General features: G+C 40.7%; 1 protein-coding gene across 2 annotated transcripts in view; it reads right to left on the minus strand.

Moving 5' to 3' along the window:
• Positions 1 to 14,088, minus strand: part of LOC113422553 (uncharacterized) — a 66,849-nt gene that overhangs the window by 14,855 nt on the left and 37,906 nt on the right. For both annotated transcript variants that reach the window (XM_087973041.1, XM_087973042.1), the window contains 11 exons: positions 13,716 to 13,836; positions 12,435 to 12,520; positions 12,052 to 12,178; positions 11,132 to 11,322; positions 7,266 to 7,356; positions 6,846 to 6,987; positions 5,538 to 5,722; positions 3,892 to 4,047; positions 3,344 to 3,477; positions 1,090 to 1,220; positions 360 to 454 (listed from right to left, as the gene is read on the minus strand). In XM_087973041.1, the coding sequence (XP_087829167.1) occupies positions 360 to 454; positions 1,090 to 1,220; positions 3,344 to 3,477; positions 3,892 to 4,047; positions 5,538 to 5,722; positions 6,846 to 6,987; positions 7,266 to 7,356; positions 11,132 to 11,322; positions 12,052 to 12,178; positions 12,435 to 12,520; positions 13,716 to 13,836 (1,459 nt within the window). The remainder of the gene's footprint in view (positions 1 to 359; positions 455 to 1,089; positions 1,221 to 3,343; positions 3,478 to 3,891; positions 4,048 to 5,537; positions 5,723 to 6,845; positions 6,988 to 7,265; positions 7,357 to 11,131; positions 11,323 to 12,051; positions 12,179 to 12,434; positions 12,521 to 13,715; positions 13,837 to 14,088) is intronic.

Raw genomic sequence — 14,088 nt, forward strand, 5'->3', positions numbered from 1 at the left:
TTCCTATTCTACCTTGGATGCTAATAATTTTCTGAAGCCGCTTGATAAAATAAATTGCACCAAGGAACAAATTAGGGAAATATCCTCACAATAGGTTCATATCATCCTCCACATCCAGAAGCCCTTCAAAGATGCTGGATATGTTTTTGTGTGACACTTGCAACAGTTTAGTCTGTTCATGAAAATATATGCAAGGTCCTCAGGATAATATTGCCCAGGATGAGAACGCCCCAAAATTTTATGATTTTAGACAGGTCTTTTGGGGGGACAGGGGACCGGGGGGGGGGCGGCTTGCTAACCTTGACGTTATAACCTTGAATATAAGGATATTCAATATATGACACAATGTCAGAACTAACCTTCACTTCTTCCGGATTTAAATTAATAAATGTATCAATATCCATTCCAACATGAGATCTAGCCAGCTTTTTCAGCTCTTCAACAGGAGCTCCTCCTTTAAAAGGCAAAAAAAGAGTTAGATTTCTGTGGGAAAGGTAACATCATATCCTTCTTGATAATCCTTCTTGAATCCAAGCTGATTTAAATAAAAAATGGTTAAAGTTGGGGTGGAAGATGATGTGTCTAGATAAGTTACTCTTTCCATCATGTAAACAAGAACTTTCTACACCCCTCTTCCAAAACCTGTAAGATTCTACATTTAATAATGTTGATATAATTAACATTGAAATGTTAATAAATCTATGCATGTTAATCCATTATTCCCATCATATTTTCTTCTTGTCTAATCAATTTCCTATCCCCATATTCTCAGAGTTTGATTTGATCATCGTTATTATCCATTTTACTCCTTTTGAAATGGTTCTAGAATAGTATTGGATGAAAGACAATGGAAGCCCAGTCACAAAAGTTGTTAGAGATAAACAATGGATTTTTGTAGGAAAATAGGGCCTGAAAGACATTTTGGAGAAGGCATCATATAATTTGTGAATATTTGTGAATAGTCATGCTAATGGGGGTAAAATGATCTTTAGATGTGCCCCCATTTCAGATTATTAAAGATAAAGTAGGTGAATTAATTCTGGAGGAAACAGCAAGAATGGAAGCACCTTAATAGCCTATCAAATGTACCTAGATATGGCTGGATAAGAGGATAATAGGCACGTGTTTCTTCTTGGTTGGCAAATGCAGTGTGGGCCTTTTGGTACAGGATATCCTTCTTCTCTTGAGCACAAGTGGAAATATCTAACTTCTCAGCACTCCTAAGGAATTTAACATGTAAGAGATCAGACTTAGTCAATGAGATTCTACAAAAAAATCCAGGAACATTTCCGAAATATTTATTTATTCATTTTAGTATATGTTTTATTTTTATTCATAAACATTTTGAATACAGTGTATTGTCAGGGCATATCATTTTATTTTTATTATTTATTTATTTATTTTATTTGGTTTGTCAATAGCTTACAAGATAATAGGTATAAGTAAAAACATAGTTATGAATACATGGATACATATAAGAAAAATAAAAGAAACAATAGGACAGGGACGGTAGGCACGTTGGTGCACTTATGCATTATTTACGAAAAAGCAAGAGAAAAATAACAGAAGTATCAACATATATACTCATAACAATAATGATAGTGTAGCAAAATAATTTTCACTAAATTTGTTTGTATTAGCTTATAGTTCTGTTAGTAATATCAACATGTTTATAATAATTAACCCTCTTTGTATTTAATTCATAGATAACAATAATCTTTCTTCACCTAATTTCTACTTCTTATCTCTAACCACTCATAAATCTGTTCCATGTTGTAATATTCTGCCTTCTTTGTCCTTTATTTTTAATGTCAATCTATCTTTGCACAGTCTAGTATTTTCCGAATTACATCCTCATCTTATGGGATGTTCTCATTTTCCAACATTGTGCAAATACAATCCTTGCAGCTGTCAATACATGCAAAACTAAGTATACAGTCCCTTTATCATATCCTTCTGGCATTATACCCAACAAAAATATTTCTGGTTTCAAATCTGTGTGTTCCTTAAACATCTTTTCCAACCATGTGTGTATTTTCATCCAATATTTTCTAGCTTTCATACAAGTCCACCACATATGATAATAAGTACCTGCAATATTCATAATTTGGGGACTTGTTCGTAAATACTAGGGGCTGCTTATCATGTAACTTCAAACGTTCGCTAAGGGAACTCTCGTAACCCAGGGATTTCCTGCATAACCATGTTGAAAGGTGTCAAAATGCCTTTCCTTCGAGGATTCGATTTTCCCACTGGGAGAGCTCTGGCGCAAGGATACGGACAACTGCTTGAAAGCTGGATCTTTTTATTTTTCAGGAAGGCGAGGGACAGTGAGAAGTCTGCGTTCCTGGGCTAGCTAGCTTCTTATGGTAAGTCCCTGGTTTTTTATACCCTTTTCTCCCTTTGTGAGTTGATTTCGTGTGAATGTTTGTATTTGTGCTTAATGTGTCAAATCCTGTTTGAGTTTGTCTTTATTCCTGCCGGAGGACAAACTCCACGGGGTGCGGAAGGCAAGTTAGATTGTACTATCGGTTATATTGTATTATCGGGTTTTTTCCTAATCTCTTTTAGCTTTATAATGGATTTTCATATTTGTCTTGTGGCAATCTCCTGTCTGTCTCTTTTGTAATTTATATTTTTTGTGTCTTTTGTCTGTTTGTTTTGCTTATTTGGTATGTCCTGTGTTCGTAAGGGTTTCCTTTTCTTATTTGTCTAGTTTTCTTAATTACTTAGGCTTTTGTCTATAGGGATTCTTTAATACCTTTTATTTGATTCCTTTTCCTATGTAAGTTTGTTTTATGGCTGGCCTGATATTCCCCTTTGGCTTTTCCTGTTTGAGTGACACTACTGTCTTCGTGAAGTTCCCTTTCCACAACCATATTTATCATTTCTATCATGAAGTTCTATCTTCTTAGAATAATCAAGAATAAGGACAGCCATCACTCAGAAGAAGAATAGTAGGATGGATGAAGTAGTAGTAATGCTATTGTGTTTTTGCTTTGTATTGGTATGTTTTATATTGTATTTTTTCTATGAGAGCAGCCATCAGCCATATTTACTAATTAATCTCCTCAGGATACGTGTTCCTCACTTGAGTCATGCTTCTTTAGAATAGAATAGAATGAGCTAGAAGGGACCTTGGAGGTCTTCTAGTCCAGCCCCCTGCTTAAGCAGGAGAAGCTATACCATTTTAGATAAGTAACTTGCTAATTACTAATAAGTGGACAATTCTACTTGCTAATTGTTCCCCAATCATCTTCCATTGTCATTTCCAGACTGGGCCCAGGAGTCATTTCCTCCTCCTTTAGTTAACAACCCTCCCCCCTAAGAAACAGCAATGTACCTAATGGATGCTGGGTTGATTTCCTGCAGCTCTTCTTCATCCAGAAAACACAGGTATTTGCCTCCCAGCATGTCCAATAAGGGACCAGTGAGTGAGCCTCCCGGTTCCATATATCTTGAAACCAGTCGCCTGAGCTGCAAGAAAAGAAGTTACATTTTAAGAAAGGATGCATGTCCATAGCAGTGACAAGAGGTGAGGCTGGTAAATATCTAGAAAAAAATGCTGAAGAATCTATGTGGTCTAAGAAATGAGATAAAATTAAATTTTGATATATATATTTTTCATTCAGACTGACACATGTAGTCTACAGAGCAGGAGGTATCTAAAGACCATTTAACATTTGCATATCTGCAATATGCATCCATATAAGAATGCCACATTTTTGTGTAAAAAGGTAAAGGAGGTAGTCAGAAAAGTGGTATACTTAAAGTAACATTCAGTACACCTCTGGCTTAAAATGAAAAGAAAACAAAAAGCCTTCATTGTTACTAGTTCACAGCAATTCTGTTTGGCCATTAGATGCTAAAGAGACCCTTTGGATACACTACCTGTGGCATCTCCCAGGCACCATCGTTTGGATTCAGAAGAGCAGCCAGGGTGTCACTGGAAGTGAGGTTCCAACTGCCAATCTCATCTGTGCTGTACTGACGTGAGAGGAAGCCAAGCAATCTCAACTGATCTTCTGGAATCCCATCCGGGTAGCTCTAAGAAAGGGGAGGGGGCCTTCATTAGAAAAAGGTTTCATTAATGACCATGTAAGGGGTGTGTGTGATGCTCTGTGGATGTGAAAATTGGATTTTGAAGAAGTGGGATCAAAAGATGATCGAGGTTTTTGAATTTTGGTGCTGGTGAATCATAGATATCAGGAAACCAAACAAATGGATCATAGAACAGTCCAAAAATCCCATGTGGCACAAATGACCAGGCATTAATTCCCCTGCTTTGGACACATTATGCAAAGACCCAGTTTCTTTGAGAAGTCTATATAATGCTGGAAAAAGAGGAGAAAAGAATGACCAGCAGCAAGGTGGAAGGGCTTGATTAAAACTTCAAGAAATGTGCTATTGAGACACTTCAAAGCCCAGGTCGAGAGCAGATCTTCTAGAAAATATGTATTTAGTTGCTAAGAGTTGATGGGGTTTAATTAATCGTCATGGTAGAAAAAGGAGCACATGGCAAGAATGCTCTTCACACTTTGTGGGGGGGGGGGGAACCCTGGGGGAGGACTACAAAAGTAAAGTAGATGTTTCAAAACAGGACCAAGGACAGATTGATGTGTCAATGTTGTCTGCTTAAAGTCTCTGTTAAAGTTTGTAGTAAAGAAACGGAAGCAACTCAGCAAGTGTGCCTTAAGAAACCAACTAATAGTTGAGGACTGAGTGAGGACTTACTCACTTTCTAAGATTCTACACCCTGAGCCCCTTTGTCCTGGCATTAAACCCAATTACTGTATTGAAATCCCAGGGGCCTGTTAGTTGGATGAGTTTCTGTGCTTAGGAAACAGACAGACTTCCTTCTCCCTTCAAGGAAGAGTGTGGGTGGGAATGAAGTTTTTCTATGTTCTCTTCAAATATGGTGAACCTATTAGCCAAACTGCAACCAAGACAGCGTAATTTTGTTCTCCATTCTGCTGCTTGATGCTTCAGTAGACTTTCAAGCACTCTATTGAAACCTACTTCTGCTGTGAATCTCCAACACAAGTGATTATTCTTCCTTTGAAGCCCATTATTTTAGATATTAAAACAAGAACTGTATTCATTTTATACCTGAGTATACCTGAGTTCTAAAATGGTTTTAAAATGTTATTTTAAAGTGAATATAGTAGAATTTTGAAAAATCACGTTTAAATCTTATTGGCTTATTTATTGTTTGCTATATGACTATCTTGATAGCAATTTTAATTTAAATATTAATTTAAAAATATTCTTTACATTTTCTTCTTAAGCTTAAGCTTTACCACCAGATTCAACACTAGAGACCAGGGTGCCCCGGGGTGTGTGTGTGTCAAAAACACGGGGGCTGAGACCATGCAATCTAAGCCTCACCCTTTCCTTGTATGCATCAGGTATGCAAAGCATGCAAAATGGGGTGAATGTGTCAATCATACAATGTCAGCTACCGTTTCAATTTTTGAGATCCCTCTGAAGACACCCCTGGTATACTTCAGCCCCTCCTAAGTCCTTGGGCCTCTCACCTTGTCTAACTTCTTTTTAACTATGGCCACGTAGTCATTCGGGAGGGGTTGTTCAAGCAGAAGAGCCAGGTTGGCCTTCACGACTTCATCACTCAGGCATGCATCCAACTGCTGGGCACTGTCATAGCGAATTATGAAAAGTGGATCTTCTAGGTTGCTGCTGGTGATGGGAGCAGACCGGCAAGCTGTGGGCAGAAGTCACAGGGAAGAAGTCATTTCTTTTTGAACAGATTTTGGGAAAGGAAGACTTCTGAAAGCCAAAACTCTTTGGCTCTGTTGCCCCAACTTCCAATTCTCTGTCGCTCTCCTCCTGTCTCAGTGTCTCACCTTTTCTTCAAGTCACCCAAACATTTCCTCCTCCTCACTCATACTTTCCCACCAATGCCCTTTTCTTTGGCTGCCCTTCCTCTGAATTTTAATGTATGTGGTAAGTAACAACAAACCGTGTATGCTACAAAAATGATAGATTAACACTGTAATTGATCACATGATGGTTTGAGAGATTTTTATTATCCAACTGTAGCACCAGCTAAGCCTAGTTTTACAACTGACCTCCCCAAAATTTTTAAGGAAATACCTACTTATGGATAAAGGTGCCAGGAAGGGGGGGGATTTTAAAAGTCAAAATGGGGGCAACAACTGAATAACAGAAAGTTCCTTTTTGCATGCATTGCACATGTGATGCACATAAAGAGGGAAGGTTTTGATTGCACAATTGCAGTCACCACCTTGACTTTTTTTGTGGAAGTCCCTCCTACAGTTCTCCCACTCCTTGAGCCTTACTAGCTCTTGATCTATTGTTAAAATCTGTTAATATAATTTCCCTGGCCTCCTCTATCCTTCTCTTTGCCCAGCACAGCAGCTGGTCCTGGCATTTTCCTGAGGGATATCATCCTCCATATTTCATCTTCCTGCGTCTATTCTGTCCCAGCGGCCCTGCTTCTGACATCCTGCTGAGGGAGTGAGGCTGACTACAGGTTTCTACCCATAATATTGACAAGATGTTAAAAAGCTATCTGACTGCAGGAAAAAATAGTAATGCTAGCAAAATATTGAAGAATATGCTGAATGACAAAATGATATGAGTTCACTATACTATATAACCAGAATATTACTGTACATTTTTTTTACTTAGGCTATTCAAGCCCCCTATTTTCCAAGAGAATACTTTTAAATTCAGTGCATTTTAATTGCTTATGCATTTATTTTTATACCGTGCTTCCAACTCTCATAGGATTATCTCCCATTCTTGTCTATATGTGTGTGTGCATGTACAACAGACCAAGAGGCCAATTTTTGTTCCCTTACTTTCAGTTGCCCGTTTAGTTCTAGGAGCGGAAGCAGCCTTAGATCCAACCGATTTTAAGAAGAGGATTGTTTTTGCCTTTGGAAAAGCTCTTTGGCTGTTGTATCCATCCATCACCTTTCTGAAGAAGATCATCCTTTCTTCCTGAGGAACAGAACATCCATTGGGACAATACATCACTTTTTTTTTAATGAAGAGAGATGGTTTGGTGTAAAGGCTAATGTACCAGGCTAAAAACCTGGAGACTGTGAGTTCTTGTCCCACCCTCGGCATGGAGCCAGTTGAATGGCCTTGTGCCACTTATTCTCTTCAGCCCTGAGAGAATAGAGATTAAGATGGTGACCACTTCAGTTTCACAATTGTGGCTGCCATCTTGACTTCAGGGCGGAACCACAGCACGCAGGTTCATCTGCTCCTCCTACCTTGTTAATGGAATCCCAGATCGTGTGATTTATGTAGAAAGCAAGAGGCCCAAGGTCTTCAAGGGTTGTTTCATCCCAGGAGGCAGGAGATCTGTGTCACATGAAAATAGGTGTTAGATAGTGATTGTGTGTAATATTATTGTACAGGATACAGCTCATGGCCAGCAAAGCAAAATTAATAATTAGGTAAATGTGCAATTCTGACTCTGAAGACATTTTGAAAGATCTACTTTTTAACATTTTATAATTTGAAGAAATCTATAAAAATAAACTTCGATCTATGCTCCCTTCCCATTAATTCAATGGTACTGCTAATTATCATCTTTGTGCATCCCTGTATTTCATGGCAGTAAGTTACAGTCTTAAGTTACAGTCTTTGACCAGCATAACCCCGTATTGATAAATACATATAAACTTAAATGGTAACTAAGCAGGACTTCCATTCATTTCTGTTTTCCATATTCCTTTCTATCCACTCAAAAGCTAACTAATAATGTTTTCGTGTCCACTATGAGCTGTTTCCATAATATATTTTGTGAACCTAGGGGTGGGGTGTTCTGCAAACCTGCGGAATTCCGAAGGGCTATTTCTTTTTTCTTTTCTTTTTGCCTTTGTGTGAGTGCTGGCTCTTGGTGACTGCCAAGAACCTGCAGGTTCTTCGAAAGATTTCAGAAGAGGTTTGCCGCTGCCTCCCTCTTGGGAGTGAGAGAGAGTGCTGTGGGCGAAGGCTGCCCTGCTAGTTTGGTGTTCAGGGGAGAATAGAAGTCTAGGTCGCCTTCAACCCTGACTTTCAAAGGGCTAATAGCCAGGCCCCTTGTCTCTATAGATATTGCCAGTTAGACAAAATAAGAAGAAAACAGAACAGAATAACAGAGTTGGAGGGAACCCAGGAGGTCTTCTAGTCAAACCCACTGCTCAAGCAGGAGACCTGTGGTGGCGAACCTTTATTTATTTATTTATTTATTTATTTATTTATTTATTTGATTTGCCAATTGTTTACAAGATAATAAGTATAAGCGTATACATAGTTGTGAATACATGAAATGGGTACATATAAGAAAAATAAAAGAATAAGAGAAACAATAGGACAGGGACGGTAGGCACGTTGGTGCGCTTATGCACGCCCCCTACAGACCTCTTAGGAAGGGGGTGAGGTCAATAGTAGACAGTCTAAGGTTAAAGTTTTTGGGGTTTGGGGAAGAGACTACAGAGTCGGGTAGAGTATTCCAGACATTGACCACTCTATTGCTGAAGTCGTATTTCCTGCAATCAAGTTTGGTGCGGTTTACTTTGAGTTTGTATCTATTGTGTGCTCTTGTGTTGTTATGGTTGAAGCTGAAGTATTCATTGACAGGTAGGACATTGCAACCTATGAACCTATGCCATACATGTCACATGTGACACACAGTGTTGTGGTTCGCCAGCAGCAGGTGCAAACGGCAGAGGTGTCGGACAGTGAGGACGAAAGGGGACCAGTCAGGGAGTCTGGAGAGGACTCGGATGAGGGTCCTGCATCTGATGCAGGGATGGGGCTAGGACCATCTGGAAGTGGGATGCTGCCTTCGGAGTCTGGCAGCAGTGAAGTAGAGGACCCCAGGGAGCCTGTTCCCAGTGCGCGTGTGCACAGAGCTGCTAGAAGGTGAGAGCAGCTGAAGCAGAACGGGCAACTCGGGAGTAAGGCTGGGAGGTGATTGCCCCTCCCCTGAGGGATAAAAATCAGTGATGAAAAGCTTTTCAGGAAACGAAGCAGTTCAGTAATTTCCAAGTCCGTCTTGAAGCTCTGTACTCTGGTTGTTTTTTTCTGGGTTTTTGGGTTGGTTTATGTTAAGCCTTAATTGGACATCTGTTTGTTGGCAGCATTCTACAGCACTGAAAAGCGTGCTCTTATCTGGACGAACTATGTTTTGGCTGGGAATGCAAGTAATTCCCAGCATTTCATTAAAATAGGTTTTACTTTTAAAATCAGTTTGTGCTTTAAGTTTGACAAAGCCTGGGTCAGAACACGCAGAGCCATTTGTGCAGGCACGCGAGCCCCAGCCAAACTTACCTGCACTGCGCATGCGTGCGCCTCCCAGCTGATTTTCAGGCCGTTTGAGGCTATTTTCACCCTTACGGAGACTTGAGCGAAGCCTCTGCAGCCTTGGGAGGCCGAAAAACAGGCCTTCCAGAAATACCAGAAATGCCAAAACGGGCCCGTTTTCAGCCTCCCAAGGCTCCAGAGGCTTCCCTCGAGCCTTCAGGAGGGCGAAAACGGCCTCTCGCAGGCTCCAGAGGCCCTCCGGAGGCTGAAAATGGGCACTTCCAGTATTTCCGGAAGGCCCATTTTTTGGCCTTCCAGGGCTGCAGAGGCTTCCCTCGAGCCTCCGGGCGGGCGAAAACTGCCTCAAACTAGCCGAAAATCAGCTGGGAGGCACGTGCATGTGCAATGCAGGTAAGGGGGTGGGGTGGGGGTGTTGTGAGTGTATGCATATGGGGGGGGCACATTGCATTGTGGTGCTGGCACACACATATGCTTTTGGCACACTACAATAAACAAGTTCGCCATCACTGCCTTATACTATTCCAGTCAAGTGGTTGTTCTGTCTCTTTTTAAAAGCCTCCGGTGATGGAGCATCCCTGGATAATTGTTCTCAGGAAATTTCTCCTTAGTTCTAAGTTCTCCCCTTGATTAGCTTCCATCCTTTGATCCTTGTCTTGCCTTCAGGTGCTTTGGAAAATAGGTTGGCCCTCTCTTCTTTGTGGCAGCACCTCAAGTATTGTAACCAGGGGTGGGATTCAAATTTTTGAACAACCGGTTATGTAGGTGTGGCTTAGTGGTCATGTGACTGGGTGGACGTGGCTTGGTGGTCATGTTATTGGCTGGGCGTGGCCAACTCAACATCACTCACATCGAGGCACGCATCACCTTGCCTGGCCTCTCATGACTGTGGGGATGCTGCAACAGTCGTAAATGAAAAATGGTCATAAGTCACTTTTTTCAGTGCCATTGTAACTTTGAATGGTCACTCCACACAAGCAAAGTACCAGCAAAGGAGGGGGTGGGACTGCAGAGATGTTCCTGAGACAGGAAGTCTAGTCCTTCCAAGAATGTTAATAAGGGTTAACGGAGAGGCAATTTCTGTAAGCAACACCAGAATGTTTCCTTCCTGCCTTCCTTACAGGATTAGGCCAGTAATTTCTTCTAACAACCGGTTCTGCAAACTGCTTAGGATGTTAACGATCAGTTCTACTGAATAGGTGAGAACTGGTAGAATCCCACCCCGATTGTAACACTGCTATCATGTTTCCTGCAGTCCTTCTTTTCACTAGACTAGCCATGCCCAATTCCTGCAACTGTTCTTCGTGTATTTTAGGCTCCTACTCCCTAACCATCTTTGTTGCTCTTCTCTGCACTCTTTCGGGAGTCTCAACATGTTTTTTATAATATGGTGACCAAAACTGGATACGGCATTCCAAGTGTGGTCTTACTAAGGTTTTATAAAGAGATACTAACATTTCACGTAATCTCGAGTCTATCTCTTCGTTAACCTAAGATTGCATTGGCTTTTCTGGCTGCTGTCACACACTGATGGCTCATATTTAAGTGATTTTGAGAATTTCCTGTTTGTGTGATAAAAAATGGATTTTTTTTCTATTTTTATTTTATTCAGAAAAATTTAGAATATAGAACTCCCAAAACATTTAAGAGAAACAAAGAAAAAAACACAAAACATTAAAAAGGTGTATTCAAAAACTTAGTCATTGATATGTTTATAAAAAATTGAATTCTTGCATTAAAATTAGAGAGAATGTGTCGTCCCCTGCCCCGGTCTTTTAATTGCCCTTTTAAAACAGTCCTTTTTCATTCTTAAGGGACTCTCACTCACCCATATAAGGTGTTCCCACTGGCCAGGAGCATCCTGAGGGCTGTAATCTGAGCAGCTGTGAGATCTGGACACTCTTTCAAATTCTCCAGGATTGCCAGGTCGGAGTCTGTGATGGTGGATGGCTTCATGTCACACACAAAGACTCCCCGCTTTTGGAGCTGCTCTTTGCTGAGTGAAGTATTTTTTACTCCCTTGTAAAACAGAGATTGAGCTTAATATCTGATCCAGGAGTTTTGCCTGGCTAAGGGCAGCCAGAATTTTGCACTTCTCTTTCAATACCTGATCAATCTTTAATCTGCATTTGGATGAATGCCAAGTTGAGAGCCATGTTTGAGGAGAACAAAGCAATGCTTTGAGTCAAGAGGAGAGTAATGTTTGAGGGGTTGTTTTTTTTTTTTGGGGGGGTAGGATTTCCTGTGTGACCGTAAACCAGAAGCATTAAAATCCAGTCCGGGATTACCATGAACAAGTGGAATTCTGAGTCAACCAGGCAAGGGATTGATTGGATCCAACCAGCCTTTTATTTCTCTCTGTGCCTCTGATCTACCATCTTCTGGAGGAATTGTAGCGGCTTAGAATATCCACAGAGGCCAATCAGAACCTGTTGCATCCAAATCTGGAGCCCCAACTCCTCGGCTGTGAGCCATTCGGAACTGGTCCACGGAAGTGTCAGGCAAGTGTGTGCGTGCGCACAGCCTCACTTGTGCAAGCAGCAAGTGAGTGCTTGTGCTCCATTTGTACGAGTGGTGGGTGCATGCTATATAATGTACATGTACAGTATAAATCAGTATTCTAACCTATCTTCTCACATCTGAATGAATCATCTTGTGCACTTCTTGAGATGTGTTTAGAAAGCCTGCTCTGTAGAACACAAAAGTCAGCCAGGAAAAGAGAAGGAGGGAGAGAGAGTTATCACTCACAAAACAATGCAATGCATTCTCCAAAAGTCTGGTCCGCTGGGATGATCCATTGGCCAATAAACTTAGGTTCCCTTGGGAAGCCAAAGTGTAAAACATTTCACAGCTTTGATGTTCTACTTTACTAACGCTGGAAAAAAACAACAGAATTTTCATCATTTAAGATGCCCCACCCTCCATAGCTAGATTTTGAGTAATTGTATAAATATTTCATGTCATGTCATAAAGATCATTGTTGCTCCTGGGACTCGTCTTTTGGACAGTTGTTGGAGAAGGTTAAAATTGTTAGAACCAAAAGAGAGCCAGAAGAAAAGCTGTAAAGGTAACTTGAAAGAGGCAAAAAAGCCCCTTCCTTCTGCTGGAAAGTCCACTTCAGAACTACTCACGGGAAAAAAAGCAGAACATCTGCTGGGTAGCTGCTGAGATTTGTGGTCAGGTTGCTTTTGATGAGAAGTCTGGCCATGCAGGAGAGCTGATGGGGAAAAAAATAAGACATTGCTGTCACAATAAGCAAAAAAAGAATTATACGTTTATCATTCACTGAAGGTCGATAAACTTTTCAACCATGTGGCCACCTGCATGGCTGCACTTCAGCCCATCTAATCTCCATCAGCATGATTAAAATCCAGGTGGGCAGACAGAAGGTGTCTTAGGGAGTCTTCTGGAGAGTTCTGGGGAATTGGGTGGGGCTCAAACACCCAGAAGTTACATGACTGGGAAAGACTAAAATCAAAATGTTAACAGACTTTGCATAATTAAAACTATGGCTTGCTAATTTTTTAACTTAATGCTAAGCAGAACATTAAAGGTCATTGTTATTAATCATGTGCATTCTGGTTCCAGTTCACTTATGGTACCAGAAAAGGCTTCTTTCAGCTGGAGATCATAGTTTAATTCTTCCTGAGAAGACTACAGAACTGTCAACAAAGTAAAATGGAAGAGAGAAATCACCCACAAATTTTTCAGATAAACTAACATATATTTTAGAGGCATTATTGAACCCCACATCTGCCACTGTAGATGTAAAGCAGTGCATAAACAGTCAGAAATAAAATCTAATGGGACATTAAAAGTGGAATGAATGGGGAAATCAGGTCTTTGGCTGACTCCTTGCACTATTTCCTCCAAGAATTGGTATCTATGGTGTGTTATTCAGACAGAAAACCCACATGTTCATGACTTATCAAGAAGAAAAGAGAGTTGGAGCTGTTTTTCTGCTATAAGAAGGAAATTCCCTCTTCTACATAGTCCTGAAGTAAATAGGTGGGTTGATGGTTTCACCAGCTTTAGGAAACCACAATAAATTAATTACCCAGCTATCCAGTCAGCCAATGTCAAGCTTGTCTCAGCCAATTCTGGATGTGTTATAAGCAAATGTTCTAAGACAAAGGTCTTGAGAGGTCGGTTTTATGGCAAATACTAGAAAAGCCATTAATGAAAAAAGCCAATTTATAGATGATGGCTGGATAGCACAAGTAGAATTCAAATGTTATCCTGTTTCATAGCAATCTGACAGGCCCCTGCTTTGGACAGGAACAGGGCCTGGGCCTTTTTTCTTGCCGCTGACATCACAGACTCCTGGCTTCTGCCCCACTGTATGCAGCCCTTGCCCTCTTTCTACCTTGAACCTGGGTTTGATCTGAACCTGGTCCAAGAGATCTCCTTACCTGTTCTTCACTCAAATTGGCCTTTTGACGCCTCACTTCTTGGACTAAGGAGGAGAGCTGCCCAGGTATTAGTTTACTTGCCACATCACACTGAAAGCCTTGCAAGATGAATGGAGAAAGCCTGAAAGCCACAGAGATACACTGATTGAAAGCCACAGTCTTAAAGGATAATTACACCAGATTTCAATAAGGGCCTTGTTCTCTCACAAAAGAAATGGATGATCAGATATGGCTGTCAAAAAAACAAAGATCGCAGCCAAGAATCTACAGAATTATCAAAATTCTGTCCCTGCTATAGAGGCTATAAATGATGCACAAGCTGCTGAGAGTCATTTGCTTGAGACGGAGCCTATAGAAATCAAATAAAGATATA

Source organism: Notechis scutatus, chromosome 12 (assembly GCF_049901735.1).
Source record: "Notechis scutatus isolate UNSWTSFEM ecotype Mainland chromosome 12, rNotScu1.2, whole genome shotgun sequence".
Classification (NCBI taxonomy): Eukaryota; Metazoa; Chordata; class Lepidosauria; order Squamata; family Elapidae; genus Notechis; species Notechis scutatus.